The sequence below is a fragment of the Triplophysa rosa genome, linkage group LG5 (assembly GCF_024868665.1).
Source record: "Triplophysa rosa linkage group LG5, Trosa_1v2, whole genome shotgun sequence".
NCBI classification, from domain to species: Eukaryota; Metazoa; Chordata; class Actinopteri; order Cypriniformes; family Nemacheilidae; genus Triplophysa; species Triplophysa rosa.
In genome coordinates this window covers 10,269,789-10,297,216 of record NC_079894.1, presented here as the reverse complement: position 1 = coordinate 10,297,216, position 27,428 = coordinate 10,269,789, and the positions used below count along the sequence as shown (strand labels likewise).

Below are 27,428 nucleotides of genomic sequence, written 5' to 3'. Positions count from 1 at the left end.
TTTATGTCAAATGCGTGATATAAATTTTCGGACATAAAACTCATTGTCAGGGTGATTTTTAATGCAGGGCAATCTGTAAACATTTGCGTGATAGCTTTGAAATAATCTTGCCTTTAAGATTTTTTAGCCTACTCTCTTTATTTTAAGTAGTCTAAACACTTTTCCCAGGGTCATAACTCACAATGGATTTAGCAGGATAATGAAGTCACAAAATCTTAAAGAAGTATAAAAGCAACTAAGCAACATATCCTTCTCAGATCTTGTTTTATCCACGCCATTAATCCAGTCCTGGACTCATAAATCTGACTGGCCTTCTCTCGGAAGAGCCGCAGAAGAGTTCAAAAGACTCTTTCCCACCACAGCTCAAAGCATAGATGAGAACACTATTATTCAACACACACTTGTGGAGGCCATCTTCCGGGAAGAACCTCACAAATGTTGCACTGCATACTTCCTTCCAATGACTGCTCTCCAACACGAACTCCATGTCATGCCAAAGAACATTTGTCCGGACCAGGCCTTCCAAAGCTGAGATAATAAAACTTGGACTTTAACTGCGGTATTCGCAAAGAAGAGCAAACCGAACTGCTCTGCTCAATCCACATCAGGTGCTCGAAATCAAAACCAAATCATGACCTGAACAGTGTGGATCACATGGCACTGACCCAAACAACAGCTGTGTAACTGTTGGCCACAGGCTACCTGAAACATCTGATTATGATTTTTCATGTCTGTAATGAAAGATCTGCTTGATCTCACAGTCACACCCATCTATTGTTCTCAGAATAAAAAAAGACAGGCAGAAGTATTTGGGGAAAAAACACTTCACAAGTTTGCATTTGTTGACATTAATTATCTACCTTAGTCTATTTGAACTAATAACACAATGTAACAAATTAAAAAAAAGTTGTGTTTGCATTTTATGGTTTCTTTATGAAGTTTAACATGCTGAATACGATTTTTTTTACCATCGACGGTACTCACAAAAACAAACAAATATGTTCACACATTTGTGACCCTGGACAACAAAACCAGTCTTATGGGTCAATTTTTCGATATTGAGATTTTTACATAATCTGAAAGCTGAATAAATAAACTTTCTATAGATATATGAGTTGTTAGAATAGGACAATATCTGGCTGAGATACAACCGTTTAAAACTCAGGAATCTGAGAGCGCAAAAAAATCAAAATATTGAGAAAATCGCCTTTGAAGTTGTTAATCAGGGGCACTGTGGCAGACCATCCACTCACAAAAATAAACTTTTATTTATTTAAGGTAGGACATTTACAAAATATCTTCATGGAACATGATCTTTACTTAATATCCTAATGATTTTTGGCATACAAGAAAAATCGATAATTTTGACCCACACAATGTATTTTTGTCTTTTACTAAAAATGTTCTCGTGCTACTTAAGACTGGTTTTGTGATCCAGGGTCACATTTATACATTTCTGTATTATTACTCGTACGCAGAAATTACAAGGCACTGGCATAACACTGAACTCAAAACAACAGTTTAACATAACAGTTACTAAAAATGAGTCATCCAAAACTTCAGAAGTGTACATTTGATTGTTTTTATCTTTTATGACTAATACTGTCCTAAACCAAGTTCCAGTCGTAGTTACCCATCATCGGTTCATCCCACCTGCCCTGTGCTACAGAAATTTCTAGAACTTTCTGACAGTGACAATTGGAAAAATAAAAAAAATAAAAAATAAAATACGTGAAAATTTGTACAGTTTTTGTTTATTTACAATGTACCGATATATCATAATTAATGATGTAAGCTCAACATTTACTTGAGCTATATACACTAAAACATTGAAAAATAAATATTACCACAGAATAATTAGAATAACCCATAATTATTACCACAGAATTGTACATGAACTATAAAAAGGTCGGGGAAAACAAAACATTGTTACACTGTGTATTGTTCAATATTTATAAAGTATGTATTAATTTTGAGTTTTTCAACATTTACTAAAACATATTTAAAATCAAAAGTTGACTCTGTTAACATCAGATAATAAACAACAAACATTTACAAAAGTCAATATATGCTGTAAATGTATCGTTCATATTAGCTAATGCATTAACTGATGTTAACAAATAAAAACCTTACTGGTTTCCAAAAGAAAAAAAACATTAAAGGAGTCATATGGCGCGAACACGTGTTTTTCTGTATCTTTGGTGTGTTATAAGTTGCCCATGCATGTATTAGACACGTAAAATTGCAAAAATGAAAGTGTCGGAACAAAAGATGCATTCTATCTAAAAGTGAATGCTCACCCAGACCTGCCTGAAACGCCTCGTGTAACCACACCCCCACAAATCTACATCAGTTCATGGTATGATTTGACTAAGACCGCCCAAATGTATACGCAAGTAAGGTGGGCGTACCTGTCAACACATTGGAACCTGATGTTCCAAACATGGTTAGAGGCGTTACATTTCCTTCACACGCTTGCAGTATTCGACCAATCACTACGCACTGGTTAACTGACCAATCATAGCACACCTCGCTTTTCAGAGTGATGAGCTTCGTAAAAAATCTGTGCATTTCAGAGAGGCGGGGCAAAGAGGACATACAAACATGTACGGTATGTGAAAAATACAGCGTTTTTGAACCTTAAATCGTGTACACCTTGCATTACATCTAAAACAAACCATAATATTTGTTTTAGCCGTGTCATTTGACCCCTTTAAACTACACATTTATTACACTCTAGGAAGTACCTCACAGTGTGTTACCTTGTGACTATCAGCACATTAAAAGAAAAAAAGGAAAAGTCTGCCCATGTATTGCTAAAAGTACCACATGGCATCCTTCATAGATAATGCATGGCCGCTCTTCACAAAATCCATTCCCAGCAGGGTGCAGATTTTTTTACATAAACCCAATTTAGCAGGGCAATAAAGCTGCCTTGCAAGGAATGTAGAAAGAAAACAAGTCAAATCTGTTTTATACCTTGCATAAATAGCATTACAATGCACCACATGTTTGGAAATAAAAGTGTAATGCTTTATTAATGGTCAACGAATGATGCACTATGAGTTAAGGTTAACCCCGTTCAGACCACCAGCGACACCCAGCGACAAAGCGTGGCGATGTCATTCATTTCAATGGTAGCCTAGTGATATCCAGCGATACGAGCGACAGTGACCGTTGGTGACAGGAAGTGGACGTGTCTAGCGACTTGACAAAGTTAAGATTTGCTCAACTTTATGCAAATGATGAGCGACTTTCGGGAGCGACTACCAATAGGAGTACAGCAGCAGAGCTCAGGTCAGCAGTCTCTCGTCTGTTACTGCAGGGTTTGTTTATAAATGTTTATAAAAGTCGCTGGCGGTCTGAACGCAACTTTAGCATTTATTTACTAATTTATTCATATCAATGGCTTTATTTACCATTAGTTCATTTTTACTATGTATCTGTTTTTGCCCCTTACGTTTTATAACGTTAACAAAAGTCCTTAAGAGCGTTATGGCTTCTTTCAGGGTCTAACCCCCAAACTCTCCATAACATAATCATGTATTTCATGCATATTTGATAGGTAAATCACAAAAGTTTGACTGAAACATTTTATGTAAACACTCCATGTCTGTTGTTTGTAATAGCATGTTGTGCATCCGCAGTACTTTATGGAAGAGAAAGATATTATCTGGAATATCAGTCATTGAGTATGTTGACCATCAGCAACATAAACAACCGCATTAAGGAGATGGTTAAATATGCATGCGAGTATGGGTGTGTGTGACCCCGAGCCACCTTTACAGCATGGAAACATATCTCTAGCAATGAACTTCAACTCAACCATGACTCCTCTCTCTCCAGCACGCTCTAGACACTGAGATCAGATTTCTGCATGAAAAGAAGACTAAGAGAAACCACACTTTGTACAGCAACATAAACACTTCTATATCAGATCACTGCCCTGTAGGGTGAGCCTCAATAGCTGTTTAAACTCCACGTGCTGCAATACAATGGCCTTCTCTGCCACACAACAAGCCAGTTTATATATACCATTGCCTTCCCCTTAGAGCATAATGTGATGGACGAATGTGGCCTATAGATTTCTCAGAGTGGGCTTTTAGCACTAATAACAACATACCATAGTAGTGCCAGAGTTAAACTAAAAACCATGGATTTGCTGGTGTTGGAGGGCTGCCACAAGCTATGAATGGATGGACCACCCTAACCTGCCCCCTCCCTTTTGGAGCTATGAATGCTGATATAGTGCACTGTTAAACCACAGCAAAAAGCGTACCTTCATTTGTTTATACAAACTGACTGATATATGATTATGAGGCTAATAAAATGTCTACCTCTGTCCATTTCATACAATATAGAGAACAATTTTCTAATCTAATAAAGGCTGCTCCTCCTTCGGGGAGTCAGCCTGAACTCCCCTCAAATCCACAGTGAAGCAGAGTGGATTCCACTGCCCTGACGTACGCTTATGCTTTCATACAGGAATTATACTATTTCAAGCTTAGTAAGAGCCTAAGTGTGTTGTCTGGGGAGCGGCGTAAAAGCAAGGGAATCAAAGACCTGGATGACTGTTTCAAACAATAATTTCAAGGTTCGAACTGCAGAATGAAAGATATCTGATGTGATGTATAACATCTGTCATTGTTAATAAGTTAACAAACTAAGAAAACAAGAGAACTCCACAGTGAAAATTTTGAATTTAAGAGGTCTATGTTCCCTTCAGCTCATTTAATTAAAAACAGCTGAATATGCCCTGTTCTGGAATAACCTTGACATATAAGTTAAAACAAACTTATTCTGATAAATAAGCGTGGCCGTAGCCAAATCATGAGTATCATCCAAGTGTACTAAGAATCAGTCCTGTGAAAAGCTCCTTGGTTCATCTTAAAGACATGTAGTGCACAGTTTAAGGATTAAAACTGAGAACATATGTTTGTTAAAGATGTAGCCTAGCTAGCATGGGGCTAATGATTACTTCCAGCAGGACTCGCAAAGCCAGCTAGGCTAATTACATCTGATAAAATCAATCCAGCTTTGCTTTGTCCATACTCTCGTCTGGCCTGACTATACACTTTAAAATAAGAGTGCACACCTTCAACAAAAGATGTCAGGTCTTTGAATAACTGCTGTTTTTGTACTTTTTATGGGTCTACATAATGGAAGTGAATGGGTACCGCCTTTGTTCCGTTACCAACGTTCTTTTAAAATATCTTCTTTTGTGTTCTGCAGAAGAAAGAAAGACATGCAGGTTTTACCTGAAAAGAGGGTGAGTAAACAATCACTTTAATTTATCAATTACAAAGGTGCTCTGGCAGTACTGTGGTATACTGTAGTGATACTACATTAAATTATTGCTATTTTAAGACATATTTAGGTACACGTAGAGTATGGTAGCAAATTACTTTTTTGAATGTGATCTTTCTAGAGAACTAAATAGGCAGGTGCGGGCAACAATCTACCATAACACTATAGCTGTGTCTCGTGTTGAAAGGCTGCATCTTCCGGAGGCTACATCCTCTGAAGGACAAAGGACATACTGGAAAATAGTTAACAGGAAGTATGACGTTGCTATGCCAACACACTGCACTCTTACACCTTTCAAATTAATTAAAAAAAGTTTTACATGATTTGAGGAAATAAAAAGTCGGTCGGTTTCTAGACTAAACATTGCCAGTACAGTAAAAAAATACAAATTCTTTCCTTACTTAAAATCACTAAAAAACACTTCTAATCCAAATTTACTGCATGAGGAAATAAAACAAAAAAATGTGTTAATGTTTACATCTAAACACCACAAATTTGCTTGAATGTGCAGCTGCTGCTGTTTGTTCAAATTATATACGTTGGTTGTTTCATGGCGATGCAAAGAATTGTGGGTTATCTCTAGCAATGGAGGATACACCTCATGCATCCTCCGAATTCCTGCGAAAGGATTTGAAGGTCACATTCGGAGTGTCCTACTTGCTTTTCTGTAATGAGACAGCCTCGATGACATTTGCAGCCTTCGAATGCGACCTCCGGAGGACGCACCCTTCCAAAATGAGACTTACGTGACATATTAACACCTAGAAACACAATGCAGGCCACAATATAAACCTTTTGTAGTTCCTTGGGTTCAAATCAGGTTAGGTCGGGTACTATATTTCAGTAATAGATACTGATCTGCTGTAAATGTGTAAAATTGTACTGCTCACTGCAAAATATTTAATAACGCTTGGAATGTTCAGGGGCTCAAAGCAAGATGCTTTAGCCAAACAACAGCTAAAGGCGTACTGAAGGGGGTCCCATATGAAAAGCTTTAGAGGACTAGTCAGAAAGCTGTTTTAAATATAATTCCTTAAACTACAAAACACCTTCAGAACATTGACAATTTCAATCTGACATGTGCTTCTACTCTGGAATAAAAACACATCACGGGCTAAAGCAACATGGCTAAGATTCCTCTGGGGTTATCACTGAGGAAGTGCTGGTAGGAAAGGCCCCTTTCTCAGAACAATGCTATCTGACAGCTCTGATGTTGTACTGCCCACTGCTTCTCAAACTAGCAACAGTGGCAAGTTCAGCGCTCTGTATGAAACTGCTGAAGGTTAGATGAGTCACCATGGAGCAAATGAGTGTCTGCACTTTCCCATCCCAAACCATGTAGAGCCAAATGAACAGAATAATGTGTCTGGCATTAATCTCAAAAAGGATTTCCAAATTTAGACATTTCATAGACTGCGCTTGGAAAAGTCAATATTTGGTGTAGTTTCTTGCTTTGAATGAATTCGAGTTTGCTAATCAGTTAATGTTTTCTTATCCCAGTTTGATATGCAAAGGCATCTATATCCCATTTGTAGGTTGAATACACATAACATTCTTGAAACAGTGCTCATGTGGCCCATTCAAACTGTTTGTTTGAGTGGTCCCACATGTTAATATCTGGCGCAACCACTGCTGTGAGTCTGGGATGAAACTACATGTTTGTCCAAACAATGGCAGCCGGGTAGATAGGACGGCATATAAACATACAGAAACAAAGTTTAACAGATATACAAAGACTACTATCCAAACTAAACTACAGCACTGCTAGTGTAAACTGAAATGCATTCTTGCAAGGTCAAAACAGTGGCGTAATCTATGGCATGCAGTGGCTACATGATACCTCTTCTCCTCTGCAATGTTAAGGAGGAGGTGGTGTAAATCAAAGCCACAGAGGCAGTCATTCAGAGCACCACTGACATTACTGCGGCTAGGCAGAGGAGAGACCAGATCTGTTTCTATGAGGGCTGGATATACTGCAGGCCGCAACCACATACACACACACACACCACAGGTTGGCTCTGAGACACCCTCATAGCAGAGCGATCCTTCACACTGCACACGCTACCTTTCACACACCCTATGTTCCCACCCAAGTCTGCATACAGTCCATGTTACGTCTGAAGAACTCTTTGTACTCGAATTACAGCTGAGAGAAGCAAATGTGTTTCCTTCTCACATTCGTTTGTTTACATTTTGATTCTAGAGTTTGATTTGGGTTGGAATCTTCGGGGTTAGTGCTCTTCTATGACAAATGATGCCCAGTAAAGCCCATCTTTTTTAGTCACTTCGAGGAAGTCCACAGAGAAAACGGCAGCCAAATGTTTATAAGCCTGAAAAAACAAGGCTTCCTCACAAATTCCCCAGCATTTGTCATTTTCGTTTTCCCCACATTCACACACTTCACCCAAACACGAGCATGCACTGTTTCTTCCCTCAAGGCACACTCTCAACACCACTGTGGGTCTGGAGCAAATTCTCTCTTCTGAGAGGGGAACAGATTTGGAAAATGAGAAAAGAGGTGAAAAAGAAACGCAGCAGGGTTTTCGGTGATTCATTTATTGGTACGCTTTTACTATATCAAGAAAAAACATCCACCAAAATAGTCAAAACGAGCAACCAAGAATGAAAAGGCTAACTAATAGATGCTTAATGTGGACCATATGCCCTACCTTCACTGGTAGCTGCATTCTTCGGAGCTCTGGTCGATGTCTGATCCGTACTTGAACTCAGGTCGGAGGAAATACTGGAACTGCCTTTCCCTAAAATCACAAAGAACAGTCCAGGAGGACACATCAGGGCAGTGAAACAACACAAATATTAGCATTAAAAAAAAACAAAGAGATGCATGCAAAACGGCTTCTTATCAGAGAACAAAGTATTTTGAGACATTGAGTTTGCGCAATGATTATTATAGATAACATTTTACATTTACATTACTATTCACTGACAGAAATCACTGAATTTAACATATCGTAGGTTAAATGCCACACATTCTTTTTCTGTCCATCACAAACTTGGAATAACAAACCAAGTGCCTCCCACAGATACTCCCCAATGACCAGGACAAGGAAGAACTGAAAGCTGAGACTCCGTACAAATCACACCACAGATACACAAAGAAACTCTAAATCAACCCTGCTGAATTTAAAATTAACCATTTATGAAAGCCAACATGACATGTGAAGAAAGGCAATCACACAGAAATGCTAAACATAATTTAAAGACTGCCAGGGTCAGTATGCTGCATAAAAAAGACAATACCTTTTTGCAATAGTAAAGTTACTTGAACTTTGTTTTCCAATCTCATTGTGAGAAACTGGTTTCAAATTAGAAATGGCATATTAGTTAGTAACCTTATACGAACGACACTGATGTGCAGTGGTGTGAATGTTTTTTAAACACTTCCGTTTTAATGACTTTTCAGAGCATGTTTAACATGTTTACAGGCTCTATGAAAGCGCAAACCCAAGAGTTCACATCAGCTTTTATTTTACCATTTATGGTCTGACATGGGGAGTTTCAACATGCTGAGCACAAAATGTGTTTTGCTCTGTAAACAAACCTGTTTTTCACTAAATAGTCTCAGAGTGATATCACTATATTTGAGGCCAGGTTTTCTGAAATGATTGGTGAAAACAGTGAGTGGAATTTACACAGACACCGACCTTGAAAGGGTCGCCTGATTACATCACAAGATCAATTGTTTATTGTCACTGAAGAATGTGCTTCAATGCTGATGAGATTAATTGGTTGAACAAATATTACGTTGATGGAATTTTACAGGACATTTTCCTTATATTCCACTAAATCATTTGTTCGATGACAAGTCATTCATCATTACCAAGAGAGACAACTGTAAGCAGGCTCAAGCGACTGACAACTGACAAATTCCTAATTCAGTGTACAAAAAATCCTTAAACCAACACAAGAACTCCTACATTTAATATCCTACATTTTAAAACATTTTATATGAAAAAACATGGTATTTTTTAGAAGGTTAGAAGTTGTAGTTAGTTGCCTAATAAAGGCACATGGTTTGTTGTATGTGAAATAAATGTTGAGAAGAAGGACTGGTACTCTGTAAAAATGCCTCTTTTAAAATGGAACTTTCTGACTCCCGTCCACAGACAGCAACGCAACTGACTTTCAAAGTGCAGAATGTCAGTTACGATGCTGTCTACGGGCAGGAGCCAGAAATCTCCCGAACCTCATCAAAACTATCTTAATTTGCAATGCCTAGATGAACAGATGTCCTAGGCTTGTCCAACGACTTGAGGGTGAGTAATTCAATTTCATTTTTGGCGGAGTTCCCCTTTAAGTGTCACATATGTTTTTAAGGGACTTAAACACCACTTTATATGGAAAACTGTATTTTTATAATTTGTTGGCCTACAATTTATGTCTATTAAATGGTGCATTTAAATGTGAAGACAACATCGCTGAGTTTAGAATACAGAATTCATTTAAATGTTCATCCGAAATATGTCTGTCCTAGTACTGAATTAAGTAAAGTCCTAAATGCAACCTCAGCAGTAGACATAATTTATTTAATATGCTATCAGTAAACAAAATACACCTTGTAAGGCCCTCAATGGCAAAAGGTAAACATTGTAATAGATGGTCATATGTCAAATATGCAAACTGGAAAGCTGTCTAAGCACAATGCATAAAGTTTCGAGTGCCAGTTCTGAGGGTAGGCCAAACCCTGACCTTCCAAAAATCTGGTGTTCTTTAAGAGACCACAAGTCTTTCACACAGCCAGGAACACACTGTGTGAGAGTGCAGTCTCTAGCATGGGCGCTCATGATCTTTTGATTATGAACAGTCTCAGTCATTTCAATGGGTGGTTTCTGATCTGACCTCTAGTGACCTGTGTCAAATATGTTGAAAAAAAATCACCCTCAAGCTAAAATGACAGTATGTGTTATGCCCAGATTCACAGATTTTATTAAAATAACACACCCATCATTGACTGTTACTTAAGTAAAACCAGCTAGTTTGCAGCATTGGCACGCAGTCGTTTTTTATTAGTTCCAAACCTCTAAAGTTCTCATAAAGCTGTTTTGAGCTTTTTGTTTTTCTTTCTTATTTTCTAAGTGCAGTAAAATCTTTTTGTCTGTGACAAATAGTAAGCAGATGAATATTAGTCCCTCCACATCTATTTATGTTCCAAGCACACACTAACAGTATCTTAAAACAAAAAAATGTAAAAAGACAAGAAATATTTTAGCCTTTAGCTGGATTTGTTCAAATATAAAGTGAACAATTGTTTAATGCTAAGCATAAATGACATCCTATAACTGATATATAATAGCTATTATATTCCTATATAGATTAACTCTTTAGCCTCCAGTGTATTTTCAGTTCCAACCGTTCAGACAATATGATTATGATTTTTATACATTCTTTAATTCACAAACCTAGTAGATTAATACATTTATTTGTATTTACTTTAATTGCACAATATTTATTATGGCCAAATGCCAGAATAACTTTGTGGTCATTTTTAATGGACACCTTTCAAATGTATGATAACACATCGTTCTGTGACAGAAAATGACAAGTATTCCCCAGTTCATGGTTTATAGGGAGTTCTTTCAAGAGTTTACTGCTTGGCTACCGTTGTCCACAAAGAATAAACTGGAATAGTGACGTTGACACAACTATGGCTGCTGTAGGCTACAGCGAGATTTAACAGTGGAAAAGGAGAGTTGTGGCTGGCTCTGAAAGTTTGATTTTGGCACTCACCTTCACTCCCGCTCTGTTTCCCATTGTTCGCACCCATCCTGCGGAATTCATAATCTACCGTCTGCGCTCCCTAAAAGTATCCATATGCGTAAAACACGTACAATTTCAACAAAGATGTGGTGAAAAAATTCTTCAAAGACTATTCAAATACACTTCGATCCTCGTCCACCTTTAATGCATCAGGAAAAGTGGAAATAACGGTAAAAAATTATTTCAACTATTATGAAATCGGATAAAAATCAACGCAGTTGTACGAAAAGTAAAATAAAACGGCTAAAATTTGGAAAATAAATGCTGGGTACGTGTTTTATTAATGTTAAAACCTCTTCTTCTCCAGACAGCGAGTAGTCATCCAAAAGGAGAGACTGGAAACCAGATACTTGTTGCGTCAGGACCACGCATTCGCTCGTGCAGAATCTGAGTGTTACCATGCGCACACTTCCACGCGTCTGCGGTACCCTCCCTCTTTTCTGTGCCGTAATGTTACATTTAAAGCGACTGTGAGAAACAGCGATTTTTCATACTATTAGAAAGTTATACATGCAATGCGTGTAGACATGAATTTAGCAGAATGTGCGAAATACAGACCATTAAAACTGTATTTTGTAAATAAGACCTTATATCGTATAGCCTACTTCCGAAATATAGCTATAAAAAAATATGTGTTTATATGAAAATTTGTCACTCGCTGTCAAAGTGAACAACAACTTGCGTTCTAGCCTACTACAGTAATTTATCGCATGTATTTCCTAGCGTCCCAGATAGATGGCGACATACATGCACACTAATGACAGCGCTACACTCTTTCACTCGGTGGTTGTAGTAGCATCGGCTAAAAGCAGAAGAGCTCCGGTTTGAACCTGTGAAAATTGTGAGTATCTTATAGTTTCCTTATAAAGTCGTTATTCTTTTACTTAAGTAACTTTAGCCGAATATCTGTTTTACCAGCAAACTGCTAAAAGTGTCTAGTATATGGAAAATCATAGCTTTAACGGAGCAAGCTGATATGTCCACGTATTTATAGGCTGGTCTCGTTAAAAATGAGACCTAACCGTTTGTTTATCTTTACCGTGTTACTAATAAAATGATATATGGTGAAATTGTGGTCGATTAGGACACTTTTTGACATTGAGGTGACTATCAAAAATGGTCTCAATCTACATACTCACCCTATGTTTATGTACTCGTACTCACGTGTTATAAGATGCTTTGCTAAAGCTTAACGTAATATTTTTTTCTGGCAACGTTACTTCTGTATTTCTGTAATGGGACTACTTTAAACGTCTTTGCATGTTGACATTACATTTTCTAAAAAGAAGATGAATGAAAAAGGCTTCCTTTGTATTTGAAAAAAACTAAGGCCATTGGTGCTTAATAGCTTACTTATTTTCTTATATTATTCCAGCACTAAACCATCAAATTTTTTAACAAATTTGATATCAAACTATAATGCATATTATTTAATGTCACAGGTTTTTGGTCCTGACTGCTGTTTTTTTTCCCTCTTTGTAGAAATAATGTTCAATAGCAATGGCCACTTTTTCCACGCTGCAGGACCGGATCAGAGTAGCCAAGGAGCTGCTTGAGCAAGTGGACCAGATTTGTAGTCGACAGGGCCATGATGTCGAAGGACGTGCTAAATTGTGCAGTAAGCTTCGGGCGGAGCTGAAGTTCTTGCAAAAAGTGGAAGCCGGTAATGTTGTGATAAAGGAGTCCCACCTGCAGAGTACCAACCTTACTCACCTGAAGGCCATTGTCGAGTCAGCTGAATCTCTAGAGAATGTGATGAGTGTGCTTCACGTGTTTGCCTATGAGGGAACTGATGGCCAGAAGCAGACATTGGTGGTTGATGTGGTGGCCAATGGCGGACACACCTGGGTCAAAGCCATTGGGCGCAAAGCAGAGGCTCTACACAATATCTGGCAAGGCAGAGGCCAGTATGGGGATAAAAGTGTGATCCGGCAAGCAGAAGATTTTCTTGAGGCCAGTAAACAACAGCCTGTGCAGTACAGCAACCCACACATAATATTTGCATTCTACAATGGTGTGTCCAGCCCCATGGCTGACAAACTCAAGGAGATGGGTATCTCTGTGAGAGGTGACATTGTTGCTGTTAATATGATAATTGGAGGAGAAGAGGAAGACGAAGAGGAGGAGGATGAAGAAGAAGAGGAGGATAAAAATGAAGATAAACATGATTGTGTTGAAGAATACCATGAGCAAGAAAATGATGTTGTGGATGAGGAAGAAAAGTATGATGACGCAGGCTACATGCACACTTGTGTTGATAGAGACACTATCGTGGCCAGCCTTGCCTTTCCTACTGAGGTAAAGGTGGATGTGTGCAACAGGGTCAACCTTGATATCACTACTCTGATCACCTATGTGTCTTCGCTCAGCCACGGTAACTGTCACTTTACTTTTAAGGAGGTGGTGTTGACTGAGCAAGCTGCACAGGAACGGCAAGAGAAGGTCCTGCACAAGCTGGAAGAATTCATGAAGGGAAAAGAATTGTTTGCTTGTCATTCGGCTGTTAAAGACTTCCGTGTCATCCTCGATACATTAGGAGGCCCGGGAGAAAAAGCCAGAGCTAAGGAGCTTCTAGCCAGACTCAAGGTGGTTCCAGACCAGCCATCGGAGCGCACCAAACGACTAGTTACAAGCTCAAAGGTGAACCACAGATCACTGATGATCTTTGGCACAGGAGACACATTGCTGGCTGTCACTATGACTGCAAACAGCGGATTTGTTCGTGCGGCTGCTAACCAGGGTGTGCGATACACCGTTTTCATCCACCAACCCCGTGCACTCACTGAGGGTAAAGAATGGAGAGCAACTCCAATATGAAAGAAATATGACTTAAATACTTTACAAATAATAATGTGTCAGCTATGGACTTCATGCTTACACTATTTGTGAAAGGTACGAATAAATACTTGGAAATAAATTACACAGTTGGTTGCAGATAGACACTCAGCCATTTTTTTGTGACTATGTAAACTCTGTGAGCTCAGTGCCTGAATTGCAGCACTTCAAATGCAAAGCAGCACAGATGTCAAAGTAACCAAATGTATCATAATATCAAAAACAGTGTTCAAAGAAAAAGCATATACTTTATTTTCAAAGACCTTGACTATATGCTACAGATTTATTTCTCTTCAATGGTAGTTTGTTTTACCAAACCACCAGCCTGGCTGAATTATGTTTTCAGTTCATCTTGATTTACAAATCTATTTTGAAAAAAAAAAGAGTACAAAATAAAAGCATATGAAAATGCAAATGGCTTTATCATGTTACTATTGTCTCAGTTGCGTGATTTGTAAATTTGGTAGTGTTTAATATCTGAAAATACTTAAGCAATTATAAAAGCTGCTTTCTGTTATAATTAAACAATACCATAATGTGAATGTACTTCATAATACAGGTGCTGGTCATATAATTAGAATATAATCAAAAAGTTGATTTATTTCACTAATTCCATTCAAAAAGTGAAACTTGTATATTATATACATTCATTACACACAGACTGATATATTTCAAATGTTTATTTCTTTTAATTTGATGATTATAACTGACAACTAATGAAAATCCCAAATTCAGTATCTCAGAAAATTAGAATATTACTTAAGACCAATACAAAGAAAGGATTTTTAGAAATCTTGGCCAACTGAAAAGTATGAACATGAAAAGTATGAGCTTGTACAGCACTCAATACTTAGTTGGGGCTCCTTTTGCCTGAATTACTGCAGCAATGCGGCGTGGCATGGAGTCGATCAGTCTGTGGTACTGCTCAGGTGTTATGAGAGTCCAGGTTGCTCTGATAGTGGCCTTCAGCTCTTCTGCATTGTTGGGTCTGGCATATCGCATCTTCCTCTTCACAATACCTCATAGATTTTCATAGATTTAGGTGCCAAGTCCTGTTGGAAAATGAAATCTGCATCTCCATAAAGTTGGTCAGCAGCAGGAAGCATCAGAAGCGTCTCGCCTGGGCTAAAGACAAAAAGGACTGGACTGCTGCTGAGTGGTCCAAAGTTATGTTCTCTGATGAAAGTAAATTTTGCATTTCCTTTGGAAATCAGGGTCCCAGAGTCTGGAGGAAGAGAGGAGAGGCACAGAATTCACGTTGCTTGAGGTCCAGTGTAAAGTTTCCAAAGTCAGTGATGGTTTGGGGTGCCATGTCATCTGCTGGTGTTGGTCCACTGTGTTTTCTGAGGTCCAAGGTCAACGCAGTCGTATACCAGGAAGTTTTAGAGCACTTCATGCTTCCTGCTGCTGACCAACTTTATGGAGATGCAGTTTTCATTTTCCAACAGGACTTGGCACCTGCACACAAGTGCCAAAGCTACCAGTACCTGGTTTAAGGACCATGGTATCCCTGTTCTTAATTGGCCAGCAAACTCGCCTGACCTTAACCCCATATAAAATCTATGGGGTATTGTGAAGAGGAAGATGCGATATGCCAGACCCAACAATGCAGAAGAGCTGAAGGCCACTATCAGAGCAACCTGGCCTCTCATAACACCTGAGCAGTACCACAGACTGATCGACTCCATGCCACGCCGCATTGCTGCAGTAATTCAGGCACAAGGAGCCCCAACTAAGTATTGAGTGATGTACATGCTCATACTTTTCATGTTCATACTTTTCAGTTGGCCAAGATTTCTAAAAATCCTTTCTTCGTATTGGTCTCAAGTAATATTCTAATTTTCTGAGATACTGAATTTGGGATTTTCATTAGTTGTCAGTTATAATCATCAAATTAAAAGAAATAAACATTTGAAATATATCAGTCTGTGTGTAATGAATGAATATAATATACAAGTTTCATTTTTTGAATGGAATTAGTGAAACAAATCAACTTTTTGATTATATTCTAATTATATGACCAGCACCTGTACATGTCATGATATTGATCATTGATATTGTTTCTAATATTCACAGTTCATTGTTCTTTTTCACCCTCAAAGTAAAAGTTGCTAGAGTACAAATACATTTGAATTGAAAATGTCTTATACAAAATGGGTTAAACATAAGTGTAGCCAATTATTTAAGTTTGGAAAAACAATATGTTATCTTTATAATATCACATTTACTATTTATCTGAACAAAGTTTAAATGTTTTTTATACATAAAAATGTATATGTATTAGGAAGGGGGTCCCTCACAAAAGGTTCATCATATTCATATCATGGTAATAAAATGTCAATATTAATTATTATTGTGTATCTAGCAGTACAATAGATAATAAAAAGTAAAAAATTCATGATAGTCTATCTACATTTTATTTGAGTGTACTTCAGTAATTTAAAGTAAACCAATGTGGAAATTTGAATGAAAATAAGTGGTGATCACGTGGTCATGCTCAACTTCATCAGTTACATCCATGTTCATACTTTTCATACACTCATATCGACAAGAGGAATCTATCAAGGTTACAAAAAACAAATCTGAACAGCACGAAACGATAATCGAGTATGTAATGTTAAGTAACATTAGAAAATCCGTGCCCGTGTAAAAATGTTCCTCACAGTTTACTGAAGTAACTCGGAAGCCTGTTTGTGAAGCCCAAGCCCAGGCTGTCGGTACTGCTGCTGCTCCCTTCTGAGTCATCCACTGAGGCAAAACAAATCTGCCCATAGCAGCAAAGCTAACAAGACGTCGAACACGCGAGTGCCTGTTGGGTAAGCTTGATTTGCACACACTTAGTCCATGATTTAGATGGTAACAACACATGGTTATTCGCCCATTTGATATTCAACGCACTCCATTTTTAAGATATAGAGTCATGATTTCCCTGTTAGCTTGGATGTGCTAAACTGTATCATCCCTTGTTCCTGAACACGGAAGAGTGATTTGGTCAGTGAATCAGTATTTATATATAACAGGAAAAACACTCGCGATATTACTTACTAACTTTAGGAGAAGCTCGAGCGTGTCGTTTCGCATTAATTGACTTAGCATGTTAGCTTAACGGCAGTCATTAGCACACTATCAGTCAACGGTAACACTGTAGGAATGATTTCCTGTGGCGTGGCTCCATACTCCCGTTTAAATGAATTTATACGCGTCTTGTTTTGTGTAATTGATAGTAGAAATGTGTAACAGGTGTCAAATATCAAGCGCATGCTGTGGTTTAATTGTTGAAGAATGTATTAAAACCCAGCAGTGAGAGCTTGTTTCTTTGTGAATTTATTGGCTTTCGATTTACTTCAGCCAACAGAAAGATTTTCAAATGGTAGCATTCATATGTTTTACTATTAGTAGTTTACTATCATTAAATGGTTGTAATCACAATTGTATATTTTGCTGTCACATGCACTCTTCTGGATCAGCATGATGGCCCACATAAAACAATCAAGAATCAATACTAATTTAAATGTTTATCTACCCGTTTTAATAGTTAAAAGGTTCAGAAATGTTTACCACTGGCTGCCATGCCACTCCCTCGTCTGTTATTGAAATAGGCCAGGCTACAAACAAAAGACTATTGAAGCGCCCATTGAGTAATGTGATGCCCTATTAGTCAACTGATCATTTGAATTTTCCAGTACTATTGTCTCTCCTTCTGACAACAACCTTATTAATGTGGCATCAATTTATGTGGAAGAAATCAAGTATACTGCACCTTGTTGACAGTTTAAAGGGGTCATATGGTGGAAGTACGTGTATTTCTGTGTTTTTGGTGTGTTATAAGTTGCCCATGCATGTATTAGACACGTAAAATTGCAAAAATGAAAGTGTGGGAACAAAAGATGCATTCTATCTAAAAGCGAATGCTCAACCAGACTTGCCTGAAACGCCTCGTGTAACCACACCCCGGCGAATCTACGTAACTTCGTAACATGATTTGACTAAGACCGCCCAAATCTACACGTAGTTAAGGTGGGCGTAATTGTAAATCTCATTGTATCGCCTGTCAGTATAATTGCTTTGGAACCTGATGTTCCGAATATGGTAAGAGGCGTTACATTTCCGTGAAATGCTTGCAGTATTTGACCAATCACTACTCACTGGTGAACTGGCCAATCATAGCACACCTCACTTTTCAGAGCGATGAGCTTTGTAAAAAATCAGCGCGTTTCAGAGAGATGGGGCAAAGAGGAGATACAAACATGCACGGTATGTGGAAAATACAACGTTTTTTAAACTTTAAATGGTGTATACACATAGCGTTACATCTAAAACAAACAATAATATTCGTTTTAGCCGTGCAATATGACCAGTGTTGGGTGTAACTAGTTACTAAGTAATTAGTTACTGTAATTTAATTACTTTTCCCTTGAAAAAGTAAAGTAAGGGATTACTCTTATTTCTTCTGTAATTTAATTACAGTTACTTCTGATGTAATTAAACTAAATACTTTGTGTAATATGTGTGTGTGCAGAAAAGGAATTGACATCAAAATCTAACTTTAACTTTTTAAAGTCTAACTTTAAAATCTGTGCTTTATTGTATAATTCTCACATTTGTAATTAATAATAATACTTTATGTAGTTTTATATTATTTATTTGAATGAATTAAAAGAGCCGTTTCATGTCTATCCTTGAATCACTTAACTCATCAAGGTTGATGTAGGATATAGAAAGTAATTAGTAATAAGTAATTAAATATTTTTTGAAGAGAGTAACTTGTACAGTAGTCTAATTACATTTTCGAATGTGTAATTAGTAACTAGTAATGAATTACTTTTTCAGCGTAACTTACCCAACACTGAATATGACTCCTTTAATATTAGCCACACCCTCTCTGTACACACGACAAATGGCACAGAACACAGTGAGTAAACCTAATAAAAAACTGTTGCAGTTGGTAGTCCATTAGATTGCACTTGAGTGAACATCACCCATTCTATAAAATGGTGGAGTCACTCATGATAAATCCTCCAATTTTTTTTTTTGTGAATAGTTATAATATAGTCAAATTGCAGATATCAGTCAAGCATAGGCACTATATTCTCATCCTCATCATATACTGGACTGTTTGTCAGATCAGATCAGATAGTCATTTAGTTTTTTAAAAGCTTCATTTAAAACTATTGATTTTACACTCCTTTTGAGCAAGTTTCCGTTTAGTTGTTTCAGTTCAATGAGTGATGATGTCAGTGTCAGTTAGGAAGGGAACAGACGAGTTCTACACTATCCCTTATGAAAAGCCCTATTGTTTTAATATGTAAGTCTCAGGAGAAGTCAGAGTTCTATTCAGTGTAACTGATTAGAATAGGAGAATGCTAATTATTTATAAATATAAGTACAAATACGGTTTAATGAATGTTCATTGTTCTTATATGAATAAAACAGTTGCTGCTGTGTGTGCAGATAAAACAAACTACCTGTCTATAGACCACTTTGGAAAATGTAAACAACGCTTGTCCAGAAAAACTTTCAGTTTCAGTTTGAACAGAATATATTAACCAATTATTTGGTTATGTAAGAATGAAACCGGAAGTGCTTCTGGCCCAGGGTTTACATCTTGCAAAGTTGTCTATACTACTGTCACAACAGAGTAACGTGCAATAACTACTCATTGTCAAGATTTTGACATCAATGAAAAAACCTATGGGTTTGGGCTCAACTATTCTTCAAGATTAAATATTACAATGTCCTTAAAATTCAATTTCATGCAGTGTGTAATGTTGCTGTGTGTGAATGTAAGCAGTCTGCCAAGTTGTAAAGCCAAAAGTGAACGAATGACAAAGTTATTGGCTTGAGAAAAAAGGAGTCGACTCTGAATCACGCGAACGAGTCATCTGTCGTTCTAATTTCAGTTCCGGGTCAGATTTGCGTCACGCCGTGTAATGCCCGCCTACGTTCCATTTGCAACACTGCACGTGGTAGACCAATCATAGCAGACTAGACCATCTGACCAATCAGATCAGAGTAGGCTGACAGAAAGGAGGGGATTAGTACCGTGGCCGAGAAGTGCAAAACAAAACAACAAGTTGCAAAACTAAAAACAAATCTAAAAGCAAAATAAAAAAAATCCAAAATCAAAATGACAAATCTGAAAACGCAATATCAAATCTAAAAACAGAATAGCAAATCTTAAAACACAACAACAATTCGTGAAACAAAATAACAAGTCAGAAACCACATCGACAAGTCAGAAAACACAACGACAAATCAGTCAAACCGGAAAAGGTAGGTATTTTGTTGAAATGGGATAGCTACTGCTGATTGGATGAAACTCCTGTCAACCAAGATATCCAGGACGCTCAATGAGAATGGACGTGCATATGTGATACAGCGCATATTCATTGATTAAGGTTCAAAAGCCACATTTTGTTAATAAAGTTGAAACGGGCGATGCATTAGGAGCAGATGCATGAGCAGAGTCTTCGCGTGGCGTGAGCCCTGAGCATCATGCATAGACTGCCTGTGTACCATCCATGATCGTTTTCCCCTCACAAGATACAATATAAGCATATGACATGATATGTACTTTAATCTGTGTCCCTGTTGGTTATGGTGAGAGAGTGATTGACGCGATCGTTTGTTTCGCTTACAAATATAAACATAAGCCTATACACGCGCATCAAACGCGTGCGGTGTACGCGATGCGGTGCTGTGCGTCTCGGCCGATGTGTGAAGCCAAGCTGGAAAGCTATAACTTTGCTATGGTTTTGTTTGTACAACTGTAAAAAAAAATGTGAACGAATATAAAGAGACGTTCAGAACAACTTGGCCACACTGCACGCGTCAGATGCGCGTTTTCACAGTATTGTTATAGGCTTATGTTTATATTTATATTTATAAGCGAAAACAAACGCGTCAGTCACTCTCTCACCTAGACATATGCCCGGTTAACCGAAAATATATATCACGTGATTTATGCACAATTTGTGAGTGCAGTACGGTAAAATGCTGCTGCATCCGAAAGCCAGAGGACGCTCTCGTGCAGAAACTCCAAATACGCACTGCAGAAGAAGACCATAACACACGTAGTTCTATGAAATGCGTAAGGACATGTTTTTATCACTGATCCTTAAGCCTCCTCAGGTATTTTCATGATAATAAAGTATATTTATAATGATCATGTTTGACGGGTGTTGCTTTTTTAAATGCACGTTATAAGCGACTTAAACTCGCACTGCTTTTAGATCGAGCAGAATTTCCTACTGATCCCAGAGCCGTGCTTCGCGGACAAGCGACGCATCAATAAAATAATCAATATTTTGCATTATCGCAGCCAACTCGGTTTCAGCAGGATTTAGTGGTAACCGCGGTTAACCGGGCACATGTCTACTCTCACCATAACCCACAGGGACACAGATTAAAGTACATATCATGTTATATGCTTATATTGTATGTATCTTGTGAGGGAAAACGATCACGGATGGTACACAGGCAGTCGCCTTTAAGCTGCACTATGCGTGCTGCTCAGGGCTCATGCCACGCGAAGACTCTGCTCATACATGCTGTGTGAAACAGACACGCATCTACTCCTAATGCAAGATGAGCCCGTTTCAACTTTATTAACAACATGTGGCTTTTGAACCTTAATCAATGAATATGCGCAGTATCACATATGCATGTCCTTTCTCATAGTACATAGAGTGTCCTGGATATCTTGATTGACAGGAGTTTCATCCAATCAGCAGTAGCTATCCCATTTCAACAAAATACCTACCTTTTCCGGTTTGACTGATTTGTCGTTGTGTTTTCTGACTTGTCTTTTTGCTTTCTGACTTGTCGATGTGGCTTCTCGAATTGTTGTGTTAAGATTTGTTATTCTGTTTTTAGATTTGATATTGCGTTTTCAGATTTGTCATTTTGATTTTTTATTTTGCTTTTAGATTTGTTTTTAGTTTTGCGATTTGTTGTTTTGTTTCTCACTTCCCGGCCACCGTAGATTAGACAGATGCATCGCCGAACAAATAATTTGAGAGTCAGTCAAGTAAGGTAATAATAACGGCCTATTATTATAAAATGAAAGTGTTTTTACAATGTGTATGTACTAGGGATGTCCCGATCAGGTTTTTTTGCCCTCGAGTCAGAGTCATTTGATTTTGAGTATCTTCCGATACCGAGTCCCGATCCGATACTTCTATAATACATAAAAAAAGAATAAAGAAGAGCGAAGAAACAGATCCAGGATGTTCCTTATTTTTTATTTAATTCACCTTATTTTAACATTCAACAACTCTGTTAACAAACAGAGCACTTCTGTGAGGTAGCTTGAACAATCAAGTAATAAATAACATAAATTCTTCACAGCCTTTTCCTTTCCACCTCTTGCAATCCCAAGTTTACATATCTCACAGTTTGCTATGGCAATGTTGTTGTCATCAACTTTATAATACCTCCAGATCGCAGACATACTCGCGCTTTCCTCTTCAAGCTGCTTCCGTGTTCTACTTTGCCGGCATTTAACCAATAGCGTCTCTGAAACAAAGTGATGTCATGCTGCACGCGTTGCTGTTTCTGTGTGGAGTCAAGGGGTCTAACTCTGTGCCACCGCATAACTATAGATGTTTTAAAAAATAATGAGAATATATATACATATATATCCGAGTCCTTATCGGGAGGTAACGTCCGATTCCGATCGAGTCTGAAACCACGTGATCGGGCCCGATTTCCGATCACGTGATCGGATCTGGACATCCCTAGTATGTACTGTACGTAAACTTATAAATATTTACTCTTTAAAAACAATCTAAGGTTAAAAACATTAAGACGACATTGTTTAAACAATTACCACACACACTAGCAGTTTCAGTGATTGGCTCTGTTCTTCTCAATGACTCCCTTCCAGGGTTCTCTTAATACCCATCTACCTCTGACTTTGTGGTCTGCCATCACTGCACTGCCACCTGTGTCTCACAGCTGGACGCCATGGCTGCTAACAAGAATGCTCTGGCCCTTCACAAAGTGATAATGGTGGGCAGTGGTGGCGTTGGCAAGTCAGCATTAACACTGCAGTTTATGTACGATGAGGTAAGACTTTACCATTTAGACCATTCGCATCAATTGACATTAAACAAGAGTAATTCTGCTGTAACTTATCTTTGTTAAGTTTGTGGAAGACTATGAGCCCACTAAAGCTGACAGCTACAGAAAAAAGGTGGTTCTGGATGGAGAGGAGGTTCAAATCGACATCCTTGACACAGCTGGGCAGGAGGACTACGCTGCCATTCGAGATAATTATTTCCGCAGTGGAGAGGGATTTCTCTGTGTGTTCTCCATCACAGAATCAGAATCTTTTGCTGCTACTGCTGATTTCAGGTAGAGACACTTTCATGAAATTGAAACCTTGGTATAAGTGTGCCTGTAACTTCATTATTAAAGATTATATTTTCTGAACTTCAGAGAACAGATCCTTCGTGTGAAAGAGGAGGAAAACGTACCTTTCCTACTGGTGGGAAATAAGTCAGACTTGGAGGACCGACGACAGGTTGGAGTGGAGGAGGCCAAAGCCAGAGCAGATCAGTGGGCAGTCAGCTACGTCGAGACTTCTGCCAAAACCCGTGCCAACGTCGATAAGGTAGGCCTTATAAAAGACTGGTTTGACAACCATTTTATTACATGGTACTTCATGAACTGAGCACAACTGAAGATTCTATAGATTTCACTGATACGTTCATATAAACTTCATAATCTTTCCAGGTGTTTTTTGATCTCATGCGTGAGATCAGAGCCAGAAAAATGGAAGATGGCAAAGAGAAAAATGGAAAGAAGAAGAGAAAAAGTTTGGCAAAGAGGATTCGGGAAAGATGTTGCATTTTATGATGACAGAGTCCATCTGCACTGCTAACTTCTCTGTTCTACTCCAGTCCTTCCAAAACAAAACCATCAGGTTTCACCCAGCTACGATCTGTGTCTGGTTCTTTGTGTTTTTTAATGGGTATGAAAGGGTAGAATAACTGATACGCATTACCAAAATGATGACCAAATGGTGTCAAAGGTCTGACATATCAAATAAGAACATTTCATAGCTCAAGCACACCATAGAGAAGAACTAAAATGCTGTTAACTCCAATATTGTGCATTAATCTTCAACCAGTTGCAATGCTGTTTACTTTAGTTGCTTTCAATTTTGAATGTGACAGAGTCGGGAAAACATCAAATGCTAAACACTAACACTTTAGGCATATAAAAAATACTATTCTGCCGACTTAAAAAAAAAAAAAACATGGTATCATGGAGCAAGTCTGATTTTAGGACACCTCCAAAAGAAAATTACAGCTATGCCTTGACTAACAATCATATCTAATTATTACTCTAGAAAATGAACACTTGCTTAATGATAGCTAACTGGGTTAAACCCAGTAATTGATCTGGAGTTTATTCTTGATGGTCTGTTTCTACTAAAACACCTTTAAAGTTTAAAGGCCATGCATTTCAGCGATGACGAATTGGCTTAAGTCTGTGTATTGTCACCATCCTTCATTTCATCATAAATATCCCAAGCCTAACAGTGCATCAACTCTGTGAGCTAAACAGAACCCACATACGCACATATAAAATATTTGCAGTCAAAAGGGCTATTTGTCATCCCTGTGTATATGTGGCACCAGAATGATAGATTTCTTTAATGCTGTTGATGTGTTCTTAATGATTTTGCTATTTAGAAAAGAACATTATTGACGTGGGTCTAGTTTACTGTGAAAAACAGGCTGGAATGTTGCTTTATTACACAGACTGAATTGTGTACTATATTATAACTTATATGCAATTTTCTTGGAACTTTTATCCTGTGTAATTATATTTTCTATTGTAAATTAAACATTTTCTGAATTTTAGTTCTTTGGGGTTTAGAATTAAACTTTGTTACGTATAACTCGCTCGTACTAAGAAACTCTAAATGTGCTGGACAGAAAGTGTGTTTTAAACACTTGGCCCTGATGGCTACTGTGCAGATTATCCCAGATAATAACATTGCTTTGAATAACTAGATTCCACCCTAATGTTTCATGTGAAAATACATGTAGATTGTACAATTTCTTTTTACATCATTCTAGTATCTACCAAACATGTTACTTTTATATTACCACCTGCAAGTTTAACTACACTGCTTTTTCAATGCCAACTGTGTAACTTAGCCTAAATCTGTTTTTTTTTGCACTGTGGTCTCTTTTCTTGATCAGTTTAGTTATAGCGGGTTAATACCATTCAACAAAGCTCATCGTTGGTATGTTTGCGTGGGATACATGCCATGGGGTAATGATGCTTACAATATTAACAGCTGATGCCTCAAGAGACCCCAACGCTGACTTGGAGTTTACAGTACCTTTTGATATAAGCTTGTATTGCTTATTTATCGATTTAGCTGAAATTTTAATATATTCAGGGTGTCTCTTGGCAAGTCCTGCACTTGCACATTTGAATGATACATGGGGTAGCTTACGAAGGCCAAATTAGAACAGAACCAGATGATGACCAAAAAGAAAACAACAGTTTAAAACAACTGACAGAACTGATGTTATGTAATATTACATCCGCTATTGACTACAATTTGTGATGTGAATATAAATAAAAAGCAAACATTTATGCATACTGAACTTTAAAAAGTAAAATGTTATGTATACCATTACATTAATAAAATCTATTTTTGTAGACCTCTAATATGCGTTAAATGTATTGAATGGTTAAAAATGAGCAGTTTTACTCATACAGAGATGGGTGGCGATATAATGATGTTTTATCTCAATTATCAAAAACTCTTTGTAAGATGACTTCATGAAGACACTTTTTTTAAGTCATAAAAGTGTAACAGATTATCCACTTATGTTGATCAAATGCTGTATTGAATAATATTTTTTTATTGCAGTTAGGCTTATGATCCAACCAATTGTCTGAAATCAGTCCATGTTTTTTACTAAACAGAAAAGTTGTGAAATTTTATAAAACCAAAGGTCACCAAAAATAAAAAGTTAAAACAATAACAGTCCATAGAACATCAGGAAAGGCGACAACTCTACAAATACTTGTCCTGACCTGTTTTTTCAACATACAGTCAGGATACAGAGGTAGACGTGTTGTTATGACCTCTTTTGTTAGACTGTATTTTAAGAGGTGTGCCTCTGAATTCAGCGCATCAGCAAACTCCATGGGAGTTAGCCAAAATTACAAACTAGGTTGAATAGCTTGCCATGTGCTACCGCAAACAAAGTTTTCTGATCCTGTGAAAAAGATATAAAAGACAAAAAGTCTCTTTGTACAAGAAAGTACACAAGTTAAAAAAAATAGTTTGGAGCAAACTTCTCAAGAACTATGCTGGTGAATCCTGAATCAAGTCCCAAATAAGTTTATCTTTGTGATGGTTGACTCCATTAAAAAAAATCTTCTATTGCAGTGTTGCATTAAATGAAAACGGACTGCTTTCTTTTTTTTAAGGTAAGCTTGACTACATTTCCTTGAAATGTACTTAGCTTCAATTATAATACCTTCCTGGTCTGCCTGTGTTTGTGGTTTGCTGGGAGTTGCATTTAGACTGAGTTTCTGTGACTGAGATGGGCTTTAGGTCAGCCCAGGGATCTTGGAGCATTGAAGGTTTGTAATACTTTTCCATATCATTTGTCCCTCTCTCCCTGCCATGCGTTGACCCAAATGGTGTTGATGTCCGTGGTGAACCCTTGAGGAGAAATTATCATGCAGAAAGACATTAAAACGACTACAATCAAGCCCTGATAGAATATTTAGACAATTAAAACGGGCACAATGCGCAGTTTATCACACAAATTAAACACCGATCAAAACAGCTGAATACTGCATTTGATCAATGAAACGGGAAATAGTCACCAAGTTAGAGGGGCAAGTAAAATAGTTTAACGCGCGCATTTATCACAATTTTGTTTTATTCGCGATTTAACTACCTGGTGTTCGGCGTGTCGTCCCGAATTGTCATACGGCGAGCGTCTGTACGGCGTGCCGCGGGGACTCGGGTTCGACATGCGCGGTGTGTGACCAGGCGGCTGGCCGCTAAAATGTTTCCCACCGCTGCCACCCCTATTACCAAAGAACTCCCTCGGCGGTGTATTTGGAGAACATTGTCCAAATCTCGGTCCAAACGGCGGAGGCGGTGTTGAAAATGCCCACGGAGGCGACGGAACCATACTCCCTGTCCTGTCGAAAGCTGGAGGCGGACTGCGGAAACCTGCAGTCCTTGGACCCGGGCGCGGATGCCGAAAATGTGGCCTTTGCATTGCGTTGAGGTACTTTCCCGCTTAGCTCTTCAAACCTTGACTGACAATTAACTTGTAAGGTAAGCGTTTAAAAGCTATTCAGCTATGGTCTTCACTAAGAGCAACAAAAGAGGTTGACCCGGAACAAGAAATTCGGAGAGTAACGTTACCGCGACGATTTGCATGTGAATACATTCATTGTGAAAGATGGACTCGATACTGCCGCCTATTCTCATGGCGTGTTAAGCACCC

General features: G+C 38.1%; 4 protein-coding genes across 5 annotated transcripts in view; 2 read left to right on the top strand and 2 right to left on the bottom strand.

Moving 5' to 3' along the window:
• Positions 1-11,460, bottom strand: part of fbxl7 (F-box and leucine-rich repeat protein 7) — a 30,727-nt gene extending 19,267 nt beyond the window's left edge. The window contains exons 1-2 of the mRNA XM_057334986.1: positions 11,056-11,460; positions 7,977-8,066 (exon numbers count right to left, since the gene is read on the bottom strand). Of these exons, the coding sequence (XP_057190969.1) occupies positions 7,977-8,066; positions 11,056-11,092 (127 nt within the window). The 5' untranslated portion in view covers positions 11,093-11,460. The remainder of the gene's footprint in view (positions 1-7,976; positions 8,067-11,055) is intronic.
• A 378-nt stretch (positions 11,461-11,838) lies between these two features.
• On the top strand, positions 11,839-14,500 carry lg5h7orf25 (linkage group 5 C7orf25 homolog). Of its 2 annotated transcripts, none has more exons than XM_057334989.1 (2): positions 11,839-11,926; positions 12,568-14,500. In XM_057334989.1, the coding sequence occupies exon 2, from the start codon at positions 12,586-12,588 to the stop codon at positions 13,900-13,902; it is 1,317 nt and encodes a 438-aa protein (XP_057190972.1). In that variant the 5' UTR covers positions 11,839-11,926; positions 12,568-12,585; the 3' UTR covers positions 13,903-14,500. The 2 variants fall into 2 exon arrangements, with proteins under 2 accessions (XP_057190972.1, XP_057190970.1); XM_057334987.1 differs by having other exon boundaries at positions 11,847-11,926; positions 12,528-14,500.
• Positions 14,501-16,441: 1,941 nt separating this feature from the next.
• ralab (v-ral simian leukemia viral oncogene homolog Ab (ras related)) lies at positions 16,442-24,794 on the top strand. The gene is made up of 5 exons (XM_057334400.1): positions 16,442-16,736; positions 22,808-22,989; positions 23,069-23,277; positions 23,362-23,536; positions 23,659-24,794. The coding sequence occupies exons 2-5, from the start codon at positions 22,888-22,890 to the stop codon at positions 23,779-23,781; spliced, it is 609 nt and encodes a 202-aa protein (XP_057190383.1). The 5' UTR covers positions 16,442-16,736; positions 22,808-22,887; the 3' UTR covers positions 23,782-24,794.
• A 1,000-nt stretch (positions 24,795-25,794) lies between these two features.
• Positions 25,795-27,335, bottom strand: mplkip (M-phase specific PLK1 interacting protein). The gene is made up of 2 exons (XM_057334401.1): positions 26,868-27,335; positions 25,795-26,626 (listed from the first exon to the last, which is right to left on the bottom strand). Exons 1-2 carry the CDS (start codon positions 27,195-27,197, stop codon positions 26,426-26,428), a joined length of 531 nt encoding a protein of 176 aa, XP_057190384.1. The 5' UTR covers positions 27,198-27,335; the 3' UTR covers positions 25,795-26,425.
• Positions 27,336-27,428: the final 93 nt, after the last annotated feature.